Source organism: Ostrinia furnacalis, unplaced genomic scaffold (genome assembly GCF_004193835.3).
Source record: "Ostrinia furnacalis isolate ACB-3 unplaced genomic scaffold, ASM419383v2 OfSCF6691, whole genome shotgun sequence".
In the NCBI taxonomy this organism is placed as follows: Eukaryota; Metazoa; Arthropoda; class Insecta; order Lepidoptera; family Crambidae; genus Ostrinia; species Ostrinia furnacalis.
In genome coordinates, this window is record NW_021136930.1 from 896,710 (window position 1) to 910,008 (window position 13,299).

Below are 13,299 nucleotides of genomic sequence, written 5' to 3' on the forward strand. Positions count from 1 at the left end.
GGAGTTAGAATAATAGTTTTCACTGCAACTTTCATTCCATCCTGGTGGTTATGACATGAAGCATGGGGTTCTACGCAGTAAGCCTCAATTGTTATGTGACTAAGTAAATGTTGATATACCTAATATAATATTGGGTAGTATTTGTGTCATTAAATATGTAATATAAATGTGTAAGGTGATAATAGTCCAACGTTGTCAACATTTGAGGGTCGATAATTCGATTCACGTCGTCCTTTGGACTATTGTGGTGAACCCGCTCTTAGGAGCAATACAAGCATTAAATTTAGTTTAACTGAACCTTAATCACTAATTTTTCAAGCAATCAAACTCAATTTGTAGTTTTACCTAACATTTATCATTTATTAAAGTGGCCTAACTTATTAAAAAAAAAATAGAAAGATAAAAATCAACGAGATCATTGAGAGTGCATGATTACTTGTGAATATTTTAAATGGACAGATATTTATGACATAATTTAAAACTGACTTATTTAAACAGCGATAACATAATGGTCACATGATATTGAGGAGACTGCGCTATGATGATCGCGTGCTAACTTTATTGACTGCTATAGGAGGTGACGTAGTTTTCCAATGCCGTGACGAGGGACCACTGAGGGCCCCCGTGAGGTGGGTCAGGGAAGGAGGACGCCCTCTGAAGCCAGGCTCGACGGACAGACACGGACGACTCGAAATGAACCAAGTTACGGTAAGCATGAAATTAAAGTACTAAATAGACAAAAATAAGGCTGGACTATTCCCAACTGTGCCCCGATTGCGCTAAATATTTTCAACTACAACGCGACTGGATGACGAACGAAAATCATCTGTTTGCACAAATTCGTATCGCGGTGTCGCTTTGACAGCTAGTTCAAACAAAAACAAAACGCAACTGCTTCTGTGTAAAAGCTGAAAGTAAGCTACTTTCTCTCAAATGCAAGAAAAAGAAAAGGTGTTCGGACTTTTAATGGAAAGTGCTTAAATCCGTTGTTTCGTCTTTGTTTGCGCATGAACTTTACCGCGATACCGAATTGCACATCAGATGGAATGAAATTGGAGTGTGGAATGAAATAAAGACATTACAAGTTAGCGCAATCGAGGCTCAGGACACAATTTGCAAATGATCGAACGTTCAAAATATCGAATGGTTATTATATGCATTAAAAACTCAATTCATCGAATGATTAATTTATCAAAAATCAAATTATATATTTATCTGATTATTAGCTATATGTTATTTAAACTATAATTTTAAGCCACAAGCTTATGACCTAGTTTATAGAGAGCTACTACAAATTTAAGCTACTACAAATTGCTAATAATATGCTTTAAAAAGACTACCGTACGTACGATCGATTCGCTTCGAATACGTTATTGTAACTACGAAGATGATCAATCATTGTCCATTGTTTTAGGCGTCCGACAGCGGCGTGTACATCTGCCAAGCACCGAAATATCTAGGGAACCCTAATGCCGAGTTGAGGGTCATGCTTAACGTCGACCCTACACGTAAGTCGAAGCTTTAGAATAGTAGAATAATTATAAAGAGAGATAGGTATCTCTCTTTAGGACCTGTGGTTTGACCCGCCAAATAAAAAAAACATTGAAGTAGGTTTTAAAAAAGTAACTATTTAGTAGGAGTATAAATTGGTTCAGCAATCAATTGGCTGGCTATCATAGCCCTAAAACATTAAATTTATTTACCAATGGCATGTTGTAATTCTCTTGGATTTTATAGCTGTAACAGTGCGGCCGCCCCAGATGACTTGTCTGGCTTACGAGGCAACTTGTGGCAATGGACAGTGCATCCCCAAGTCAGCCGTGTGCAATGGCGTCGTTGACTGCGCTGACCGATCTGACGAAGAGACTTGCCGTGAGTATTCAACAATAAATGTTGCTTGCATGCTTTGAAAAGCACGTTACTGTACATATACTTAGTCCTAGCAGCTGATCACCATCAGCCCACTGCTGGGTTTGTATCTCCGGTAAACACCACAGAGTCTTATTTTAAGATTAGGGGAGACCTAGGAGAGTTGTGACAATTTTTACTTTAGGCGCCATATCTCGCTCAAAAAACATTCGACAGCTATGAATCATACAAATTAATGTAGCGCCGTTCCTTCTGTTTTTAAAACAATCATCAAAGTTAACTAAAGTATTAGGGTTTCTAAGAAAATCACCAAAATCTTAGACCACTCCCTCTGTCACAACTCTCCTAGCACCGAGGTAAGTTGTGACAGGTACCGAGGTGAGTTGTGACAGCATTGTATTTCATCTATTAGATATAAAAATACCATAATACTCAATCAAATATGATTTTTTAGCAAAAAAGTACTTTAATCATCCTTTAGTAACAATTAAAACAAATAGTTATAGGATATCGTTACACAGATTGAGCCACATTTCTCCAGCTTTCATTTTTCTCCCACGACACTGGATTTTTTTTATTACATTTTTAGATAATATAGTCACTTAATATATTTTCTTCCTCTTCTGTAAAAATAAAATAGTCGCGGTGGTATAATCCATAGACGGAGCTTCGCCTTCTGGGTTTACTTGATAAGTCTATTTCTTCTTAATATATCTTGACAAGTTTAGATTGTAAGATGTCGCAGCGTATCTTAAACTTTAACCGTTTTTAACTTAATCACTTCATAAGCCAGGTCCTATATTTCGACTCCAGCAAACAGTTCCTCTATATGGCATCCATGTATAGTTATTAGGTATTCAGAATCAAAAAAGTAGCAGCAGGCATTTAAACAAATTATTAAGAACACAAAAAACACCTAAAAACATCGTGGAAATGGCCCATCAGAAAAATTAAGTAAGCTAGGAGAGTTGTGACAGGCTGTCACAACTCTCCTAGGTGTTTGAAATGACGACTTGGTTCGAATAATATTTTTTATTTTCTAAACACGATGCGCACACAAAATATCAGTGCTACATTTTGAGACCTGAATAACCATGCAACTTGAGAAAAAATAACACAACAGTGCACATATACTAAAACATGATTTAAATTGAAATAAAATTTTGACGAAAAACTTACTTTTCGCATTTTTTTGTACACAGACGTCATATTTACGAAACCGTGCCTCGTGCGCCGCCCGCAGGTACTTAGTCAAGAAGAGCGTCTTAAAAGCGACAAACAAGCATTTTTTCCAGCTTCCTAACTATATTAAGTAAGGAGAAATCGTCCTTGTCACAACTCACCTCTGTCACAACTCTCCTAGGTCTCCCCTATTTTCCAACTATGACCAGACCAGCCAGTCGGTGTATATAATCGCTATATTTTGCCGGACTGCCAAGACATCTATAACGGAAAAGCGGTAAATATGCATGAAATTTGTCTGGTCGAGGTGGCTTGATAAGAATAGCTAGTATGAAGGGCCTGACAATTATTATCCAGAGTCGTTAAGGTATGTCTAATCGTCACAGTTGGTATCACAATTGGTTAGGTATTTAGTTCTAAGCGTTACGATTATGAAAGTTTGCTTAGGTGTATTTATGAAGTATAATACTAACCTTTTTTAGACATGAATGGCAAATGCGAGCCCAACCAGTTCAAATGTGCAAACAACAAATGCGTACTCCTGACTTGGCTGTGTGACTCCGAAAACGACTGTGGCGATAACTCTGATGAAATGGACTGCGGCTTCGAAACGATTGGCAACTGCAAGACCGTGGAGTTCTCCTGCTCTGATGGCAGTCAGTGCATTCCTAAGAGCTTCCACTGTGACGGCCAGAGCGACTGCTTGGATGGATCCGATGAAATTGGTTGTGGTAAGTGCATTTGTCTTTTAGATTCTGTGGCTTTGATTATTGTCAACGACTATTATTATGCCATGTCATTAGTTAACATTTGGTTTCACTCTAAGTGGAATTTGTGTGTCTATCATCTCTAAGTTTATGGAGCTTTTAGTTTGCGTTGGCACGCAACACAAATATGGCATCACATTTAGCCTTCTTCATTTACTAATCCAATTGGGAAATTCAGCTCCTGTCTACGTGACAAGACCGCCGCAGCCTTCCAACGTGTTATTGAACACCGGAGACACCCTCGTCCTGAACTGCTCAGCCACTGGCACTCCCTCACCTCTGATCTCATGGCGACGCAACTGGGGCGACGTGCCCGAAGTATGCAAGTCTGACAATGCCCAGATAAACGGACAAGTTGTTGGCACTCTCACCTGCCCTAACATGCAGGTAAGAATCTTCAGTGCAATTTCTTATTAACTACGTCATATTCGTAGTTGAAAATTCTACAACTGATACCTTCAACTAATAATAAAATATGTTTTTAGTCTGATTACAACGGAGCTTACTCGTGTGAGGCGATGAACAACAAAGGAACAATCTTTGCCGTGCCTGACGCCATTGTCTTTGTCAACAAGACGAGCGTTTGTCCTAAAGGATACTTCAACAGGTAAACCGTGTTTTAGTTCGAATCTTCATTTATCATAATCATTCATGTCACTACTAAACCAAACATGTAACAGTTATAAAAATGAATAGCTCCTAGCTGTATTCCAGTGACTTAAAAATACTCCACACCAATTGTCAAACATCAAAAACATACGGCCAACATTCTGTAGGTGGCGAGTAAAGTTTGACAGAGAATAATTGATTCCTCATCTGCATCTAGCGAGGCGCGATCCGAGCGGGACTGCATCCGTTGCTTCTGCTTCGGCGAATCGACCCAGTGCCGCAGCGCGGATCTGTTCACTTACAACATGCCCACGCTCCTCGGCGAAGGAGGCACCCGACTGGTCGGCGTCAAGAACACCATCAACGGAGACATAGTGATTGATTCGCAGGCTATCACCAACCAGTACTACTACCAGCCACTCAGGAATGGGGCTACGGTAAGATGACTGTTGTTTTTCTTTGTCCGACAACCAGGTCAATTCAAGCATGCTGTGTTCCAAATATGGAACATACAAATAGCAATTTACGCTGGGTTTTGTTGTGTCCCATGTAGAAATCGAAACCATGTATCTACCTGTGAGATGAAAGAATCTTACGACCTTACCAATGGAACATGTAGATGTATGTTTGATCAAAATGCAAAGCTCACGAATGTAGGTACCAATGAAAACAGTATCCACCCTAGAGTGGGAGTACCTACTTCTAGTATCCGTCTGGTGGTTAACGGTATGCCACGTTCATTTAGGATAGACACAGATAACGGGTAGGTTCCTACACCTTCAGGCATGTATTTTGCTTAAAATATAGAAATTTTTCAGGTGACGAAACTTGCTCGCTACAACAACTGGGGAAGCTCCAGCGCTCTCCCGTACCTGACGCTTCCGGAGACATACAACGGCAACCAGCTCACCTCGTACGGAGGTTACATTCGCTACAGACTGGCGCCACATCTCAGAAGCTTCGGAGCTGATTTCGGCCTGCCTGATATTATTATCAAGGTATGTTGATACGAGTGTTAATTACTTCTAAAATCGAGAAATGGTTGGTAAGTAGCTTATCCTATGCATCCGTTGCGTCGTTGTAACTCTTAATTCTAACATCGGGTTACTTTGGTAAATTAATTCGTTAGAATGACACCTTACGAATTTTTTTGAGCAAATGATTTTGATGATATATTATGATGTTAGACTTGGGTGTTATTTATGAATAATGCCAACAAATCTTGGGCAACTTTACCAACGATAGAAGGTACATTATAATCACAAGGGACTTGTTGGAACAGGGTAAATACCAGAACTTGGTGCACATCAGCCGCGACAACCAGAACAAGATCGAAGCCCGTCTGACTCCAGACAACTGGGAGAAATCTAGCTCGAGGGGTCTTGTGCCGGCGACTAGAGAGGACATTATGATGGCGTAAGTTAACTCTTTTTACTGCACAAATTGTCATAAAGCTATTATAAATCAGAATCAGAAATGATCAGCAGGATGGACCAGATCAAATTCTTACTTATACTTACTTACGCATCCAACTTTTGCTAAAATTTATTCTTTATTGATATCATTAAAAGTTGAAATAAGGCCGACAGATTTTCAACCCACCACGAAATTACAAAATTTTCCCATTCCATTTTGAACCATATACAAAAGACCTAATGTTCAAAATCAATTACCCAATACGACATTGTCTAGTTTGGACAACATCGAGATGATCTTGCTGCGAGCGAGCGTGAACAACGCCGGCGTGAACATATCGGACTTCGTCATGGAGTCGGCGAAGCACATCAACGTGGGCCTGGGCGTGGCCAGCCTGGTCGAAGAGTGCTCCTGCCCGCCTGGCTACGAGGGACTGTCGTGCCAGGTTGGTTAACATACAAAAAACGAAAAGGAAATAGGTAAAATACAAACAAAATGAGAAGACAAGGTCTACAAAGATTCCATATGATAAATTGTTTAGGTAGGTACACTGTGGACGTCATTTGGCTGAAATGAACGAACGTTTAGGTACATTTGTAAGGAAGATTTCAACGTTCCCATTTAAATTTTTTAACCCTCTATGGACAACATGATGAATTTATACCTTATGATAAGTGAACTATGTACATGGACGAAAGTATCCTACATTGTCGATATTCCACCAGCAAGCACTAAGCGTTTCGATAAAGGGACTGGAATTCGCTGCCTGTTACTGTCTTTCCCGAACACTAAAATTCGGGCCTTTTCAAGGCGAGAGTGAATAGGCACTTACAGGGCAGATATGTACCATCCTAGAATGCATCTCACTTAACATCAGGTGCGATTGCGGTCAAATTCTGCCTAAAAAAAGGTTGAAAATATGGTGGCAAGGCAAGTAAATAGTAAAAACAAATATCTCTTATTCAGAAATGCGCCCCTGGCTTCGCCCGCAAGCAGTCCGGCCCATGGCTAGGCAACTGCGAGGCAGAAGTGCCCGAGTGTCCTCCAGGAACCTACGGCGACCCATCCAGCGGATACGCCTGCCGCCCTTGCCCGTGCCCGCTTACCAACCGGGAGAACCAGTTTGCCAGGACCTGTGCCCTTGGACCGGACGGAGAAGTGATCTGTGACTGTGCCCCTGGGTAAATATTTCATTGAGTGACTAATTTTTAGATATGTTTTTGGGTGCCTATTCGACTGCCCCCGCTCTTCCCGATGTCGGAATTTTATATGAATCCTATAGCTTAATTTTGTCTTAATCCTCACACATAATATGATGTCATTCCTTAAAAATCTCGAAAATGTATGTTATGTATAGAACAAATAATTTTCGTTACATTCCTCATACAAAATGCGTATTTCCAAAGTGAAATTAATTAAATTGATCTTCAGATAAATAGATTTTGAAATGGAATACTCTTCCAGTACTTCGTAGGCGGTTACTTCTTTACGGACGGATTATTACACTGAATCCTTTTTCAAATAGCTATGTAGGCCGCCACTGCGAGTCCTGCGCACCCAACTACGTAGGCAACCCACTGAACGTGGGCGACTCGTGCCGGCCGCAGCCCGACAGGCCACGCTGCAGCGAAGTCGGCACGAGCCGCGAGCGACTGCCCGACGAGTGCGAGTGCAAGGACAACGTGCAGGGACGCTACTGCGACCAGTGCAAGAACGACTCCTTCTACCTGTCTAACGACTTCAGGTAACTCAGTTCTCCGTGTCCTCAGGCTTTTCTTTCCCATTGGGCACTCTAGGCCTATGAGTGCGACTCGTGCCGGCCGCAGCCCACGAGTGCGAGTGCAAGGACAACGAACAGGGACGCTACTGCAACCAGTGCAAGAACGACTCCTTCTACCTGTCTAACGACTTCAGGTAACTCAGTTCTCCGTGTCGTCAGGCTTTTCTTTCCCATTGGGCACTCTAGGCCTATTATATAGAGTGCGACTCGTGCCGGCCGCAGCCCACGAGTGCGAGTGTAAAGATAACGTACAGGGACGCTACTGCGACCAGTGCAAGAACGACTCCTTCTACCTGTCTAACGACTTCAGGTAACTCAGTTCTCCGTGTCCTCAGGCTTTTCTTTCCCATTGGGCACTCTAGGCCTATAGAGTGCGACTCGTGCCGGCCGCAGCCCATGAGTGCGAGTGTAAAGATAACGTACAGGGACGTTACTGCGACCAGTGCAAGAACGACTCCTTCTACCTGTCTAACGACTTCAGGTAACTCAGTTCGCCATCAGGTTTTTCTTTCCCTTTGGGCACTCTGGGCCTATAGAGTGCGACTCGTGCCGGCCGCAGCCCACGAGTGCGAGTATAAAGATAACGTACAGGGACGCTACTGCGACCAGTGCAAGAACGACTCCTTCTACCTGTCTAACGACTTCAGGTAACTCAGTTCTCCGTGTCCTCAGGCTTTTCTTTCCCATTGGACACTCTAGGCCTATAGAGTGCGACTCGTGCCGGCCGCAGCCCACGAGTGCGAGTGTAAAGATAACGTACAGGGACGCTACTGCGGCCAGTGCAAGAACGACTCCTTCTACCTCTCTAATGACTTCAGGTAACTCAGTTCTCCGTGTTGTGAGGGACTTCTATCATAAATCATGATAGGCTCTCTGTGCATAATATGCCACCTGCTGTCTGCTGCTGCAACTGCCCGTAAGAACAGAGTCAAATGATATCTTCCTACGAGTAATTTTTCGTTAGATTTTGCATGACTGTGTTGAAAATTTTAAAACCTTAACAGTATATCCGACCTTTAACCTGCTATAAAGTGCAATATTACCTGTATCAGACTCAAGCCTCAATTCTAATCATTTTTATTTCAACAGACAAGGATGCGCGCTTTGCTTCTGCTCCGGGGTATCCCAGCAGTGCCAGAGCAGTAATCTCCGACGTAAGACCACGGCCGTTCGCTTCAACACCCCTGACATCGTCAACCGAGTCAGAATCTACTCCAGCAGCCCCACGGGCGGATCCTCGGCCAGATACAACACGCCAGTGGAGACCAATTTGACTGCAACCTACGCCAGGGAGGAATTGGTGCTCAGCGAGTATGACAGGAACCGCCCTGCTATCTACTACTGGAGCTTGCCTATCAAGTAAGTTTATTCCTATGATCAATCCTATTTTAATTTCCTATTAAGTTTGTAAGGAAAAATGGATGGATATTTGTTATTATTTCTAGGTTAACCAACTGACCCTATTTAGATGTATGGCAACGTTTTCTCACCGTCATTCATCCCACTTTTTAATTAGAGACACGTCAGATCGTCGTCGTCATTCATCCCACCATTCAGTTGGGGAGGCGATGTAGTTTCTCGACCCAGGGAAAAACATATGACCGATCTTTGGAAGAGATAAATCCGTAGATTCATAAATCGAATCGTGGCTTTTTGTATATTTAATATTCTCGAATCATTGTCATGCAGAGCAAGTTCTGACCGTTTATTCTTTCTCAGCTTCGCCGGTGACAAGGTGACGTCATACGGAGGATTCCTGCGTTACACGCTGCACAATGTTCCATCGCCTGGCAGCGCCTCCAAAAACAACGCCGCTGACATCCAGCTTATCAGCGTAAGTGATCCCTAAAATACAACTCTGTTGTGGGAAAATAACACTAATTAAAACTGCTTAAGACACTTTCATTTGCCGTATATTATAGTTATATTTGTAATTTACTACATTAATGCGCTTGAAGTCGTTTCAATAATAATTGCGCCTTTAAATGTTCACAGGAGAACCACCTGACATTCCACTACTTCGGTAACTTCGAGCCATCTTACGACGGAACCCTTGAGGCTAGCGTTCAGTTCTTGGAACGCGGTTGGCAACGGTACGTATTATTAAGGCTTAAAAGCTTGATGCACTATCATCTTTTTACCCAACTTCTATCGACATAATATATGTTTGTATTAACAAACATGTTCTGCATGTAGCGCCTAAACTATTCGTCCGATGTTGATCAATAAAGTGTCAATCGATTCGGTATTATGGAACGGGTAACGCGGACTACATTTTATTAAGGCGAACGCACACTTATATCAGCCGGACGCGTCGAAAGAAACTAATTTTAGTTTTTTTTTATATTTCCAGTAAGTTTTTTACGCTTTATTACTTCCTAATTTTAACTAAAGCCTGGTCTTCGAGCACGTAGAATTTTGGCCAATGACCCCAAGCTACCCATCCTTATAGCTCGCGCGTAATTATGTTGCTGCCGCGCTCGCACACTCACTGCGGGTGCCCATCGCACAGTCGCGACAGCAATATAATTACGCGCGAGCGATAAGGATGGGTAGCTTGGGGTCATTGGACAAAATTCTACGTGCTCGCAGACCAGACTATAATCGCATTATTCCTTATTAACAGACCTGACGGCAAGGAAGTGTCGCGTGAGTTCTTCCTTCTGGCCTTAGCTGATGTCAAGGCAATCCTCGTGAAGGCGAGTTACACCACCAACTCGCAGCTGGCGTCGCTTGTGGGAGCTAGCATCGACACGGCTGAAGAGAACGGCGATGGAGCACCGGCCTACCACGTGGAACAGTGCGTGTGCCCTACTGGATACATCGGCACCTCTTGTGAAGACTGCGCTCCTGGTTACACTAGGTATGTACCACAACAGGCACTTACAATAATTTACTTACCACTTTTGAACTTATTTAGGGGTTGCTCAAAAGTAGACACTTTTTGCTACTAATACGCACGACACGACATCATAGGCAAGTTGTCAAGTATGGTGTCAAGTGTCTTCAGCGCAAGGAGTGCTGATTATATTATTGAATAAAAATATAGTACTGGTATCTGGTATAGGTACCACACAAAACACAACTAACACTTTAAAGTGTACCTACGAATGCGCAGCCTTTAAGTAGGTAATCATCAAATTCTAAGCGGTCGCATGAATCCGTGGTAATCGATTTCATTGTGTCTCGATTCGCGGGTACTTGAAGAGCTACAGAACTTTGGAACTCTTATCCATGAAGGACTAAGCCTTAGAACCATAGAGAACTATACATCGTCAGATCTATGTTGAACAACAAATTGAAATTAGAAAAAAAAAACACGTCCTTAAAGCTATGGGCGTTTTTTAAGGACTGCTGTTTGTCACAGGTCTGAAAGCGGATTATACCTGGAACACTGCGGCCTATGCCAGTGCAATGGCCATTCCAACATGTGCAACCCTGAGACTGGAGTCTGCTTCGTAAGTAACAATTACATCGCTCAAAACCACTGCTATTACATGTTTAATTCCCAGTTTAATTTTAAAATTAATTAAAGGAGTTGAAAGCTGACTTCTAAAATCTAAATCTAGGCACATACAGCAAAAAGCTCGAATCTAAACAGGAGTGTTCTTACATAAGTGTCTTATTTCACATTCGTTTTGGTGTAGTCAGGGCCTTAGGCTTACCAGCACTGCACGCGTGTATTTTAATTACTAAATGTAATATAGTCAGTTTTCCTCCTCTGAGGGGGTTTCAAATACCAATACGTAATGTTTTTTGTTTCCATTTATAGCATAAATTACACGATGGATAAAAAATCTCTAAATAATCATGCTTAATATTAGCAATGTTTCGACACATTTGCTACTATGTAGTAATTGCTCAATAATGGCATTCTTTCTTAACTGTACCTTTCAAATACATATGTTAACTTATAACTGCATATTCATCAGAGATGGTGCAGCATTCTAATGGTGAAAGAGTTTTTCAAATCGATCTAGTAGTTTCGGAGCCTATTCAATACAAACCAAATGTTCCCTCTTTATAATATTAGTATAGAGATACATGCTTTACACCATTGTTTCGACCAGGATTGTCAACACAACACGGCTGGCGAGAACTGCGAGGATTGCAAGCCTGGGTACAGGCGCGACGGAGCCAACTGTGTGGCCGACCGCCGACCCAGTTGCGAGTAAGTACAACGTACAGAGAATATCAGGGTGGACCGACGATATGGTGAAGGTCACGGGAAGAGCCTGCATGCGGGCAGCGCAGGACCGTTCATTGTGGAAAACCTTGGAGGAGGCCTTTGTCCAGCAGTGGACGTCATTCGGCTGAAACGAACGAACAAACGAACAGAGAATAAGTATAGCAACTGTTTATTGTGTGACTAAATCTGTGCCTTGAAACACTGGATAGGCTATGCCAGAAACTTACTAACGAGGTGTAGTTGTTTTCATTCATTAGACAAAGTTGACAGGTTTGTAACAGGGTTGGTAATAATATTTTCATACCCATATGCTTAAGTTAGGAGTGGGTTCACCACAATTAATTGTCCAGCAGTCGACGAGATCAACTACCATTAGGCATAGGCATGGAAATAAGTGCTTACATTTATTTCATTTTCAATCAATAATTATGATTGTTTTTTATATATATACGTGACCCTCGAACGTAATCTAATAGTAAATTGAGCTAGTAATCTTATTTGAAGTTACATAATAAAATTCAAATTCTCGTTGGCAAACGCATGGATCACAGAGTTAATTTTGGTAATTGTTGTAGCTCTTTACTATCTCGTAGGTACCTAGCTTTAGAAATCGGTATTGTAGGTTTAAAATCGCACTCTTAGTGTAAGCTGCACATCCATTTGTTATTTAAAATCACTTACTAAAAGTATTGCGCTCTGTTGCATTCATATTTCAGTCCAGATCCAGATTACCGATGGCAAAAAATATTTCATAAAAGTTAATCGGATCATGCGTAATGGACTTTGTTTCACCAGTTCCTGTAATAACGGGTTGACAATAAGCTCTTAACAGAACACCGAATATTGGATGAAGTTTTATTATAAAAGAAATTTAAAGGGTTGCCTAACTGAAACCTGTTAATAGCTCTTTCAAATGAAACGTTTTTAGCGGGAATTCAACCGTGCGTTTGTAAGACCGCACTCTAGTCTAATACTGCTAATAATTGACATTTTTATTCCAACGCAGTGGTCTAACTGATTTGCGTGTACGGTGTTGCAAATGGACGACTAACGTCCGGCTCAAAACTTCTAATTTGAAAGAGTTCTGAAGAACTTTAAGGGCTTTTTCAAGTTCGCACACTCACTGTTGGTAGGTAAGTAGGTACTTGTTAATTTTATTCCAACGCAATAATCATACAATTTTCCGTGTAAACCTACAAACAGACGACAACCGTCCGTCTCAGAATGTCTAATTTGAAAAAGCCTTTAGTGTTAATAATAATATTTATTTAGTTGCGATGAACGCGGCTCTACCGGCTCATGCGACTCCAGCGGCTACTGCGAGTGCAAGCAAAACGTCGAAGGGCCTGCTTGCGACACCTGCCGCCCTGGCACCTTCGGCTTGGACGCCAACGACCCACTTGGATGCCAGCCTTGCTACTGTTCTGGCGTCACTAGCAGTTGTCATGAGGTATGACATCACCCCCCAGTAGTTGTAGCAATTACAG

At 41.9% G+C, this 13,299-nt stretch overlaps 1 protein-coding gene across 13 annotated transcripts in view; it reads left to right on the forward strand.

Moving 5' to 3' along the window:
- Nucleotides 1-13,299, forward strand: part of LOC114362700 (terribly reduced optic lobes) — a 126,652-nt gene that overhangs the window by 47,391 nt on the left and 65,962 nt on the right. For all 13 annotated transcript variants that reach the window (XM_028318185.1, XM_028318192.1, XM_028318196.1 and 10 more), the window contains 19 exons: nt 575-708; nt 1,415-1,508; nt 1,738-1,872; nt 3,534-3,782; nt 3,997-4,205; nt 4,304-4,425; nt 4,645-4,864; nt 5,246-5,425; nt 5,710-5,843; nt 6,120-6,288; nt 6,810-7,024; nt 7,369-7,587; nt 8,713-8,982; nt 9,343-9,457; nt 9,619-9,716; nt 10,250-10,486; nt 10,991-11,081; nt 11,694-11,794; nt 13,085-13,262. In XM_028318185.1, coding sequence (XP_028173986.1) covers nt 575-708; nt 1,415-1,508; nt 1,738-1,872; nt 3,534-3,782; nt 3,997-4,205; nt 4,304-4,425; nt 4,645-4,864; nt 5,246-5,425; nt 5,710-5,843; nt 6,120-6,288; nt 6,810-7,024; nt 7,369-7,587; nt 8,713-8,982; nt 9,343-9,457; nt 9,619-9,716; nt 10,250-10,486; nt 10,991-11,081; nt 11,694-11,794; nt 13,085-13,262 — 3,170 coding nt within the window. The remainder of the gene's footprint in view (nt 1-574; nt 709-1,414; nt 1,509-1,737; nt 1,873-3,533; nt 3,783-3,996; nt 4,206-4,303; nt 4,426-4,644; nt 4,865-5,245; nt 5,426-5,709; nt 5,844-6,119; nt 6,289-6,809; nt 7,025-7,368; nt 7,588-8,712; nt 8,983-9,342; nt 9,458-9,618; nt 9,717-10,249; nt 10,487-10,990; nt 11,082-11,693; nt 11,795-13,084; nt 13,263-13,299) is intronic.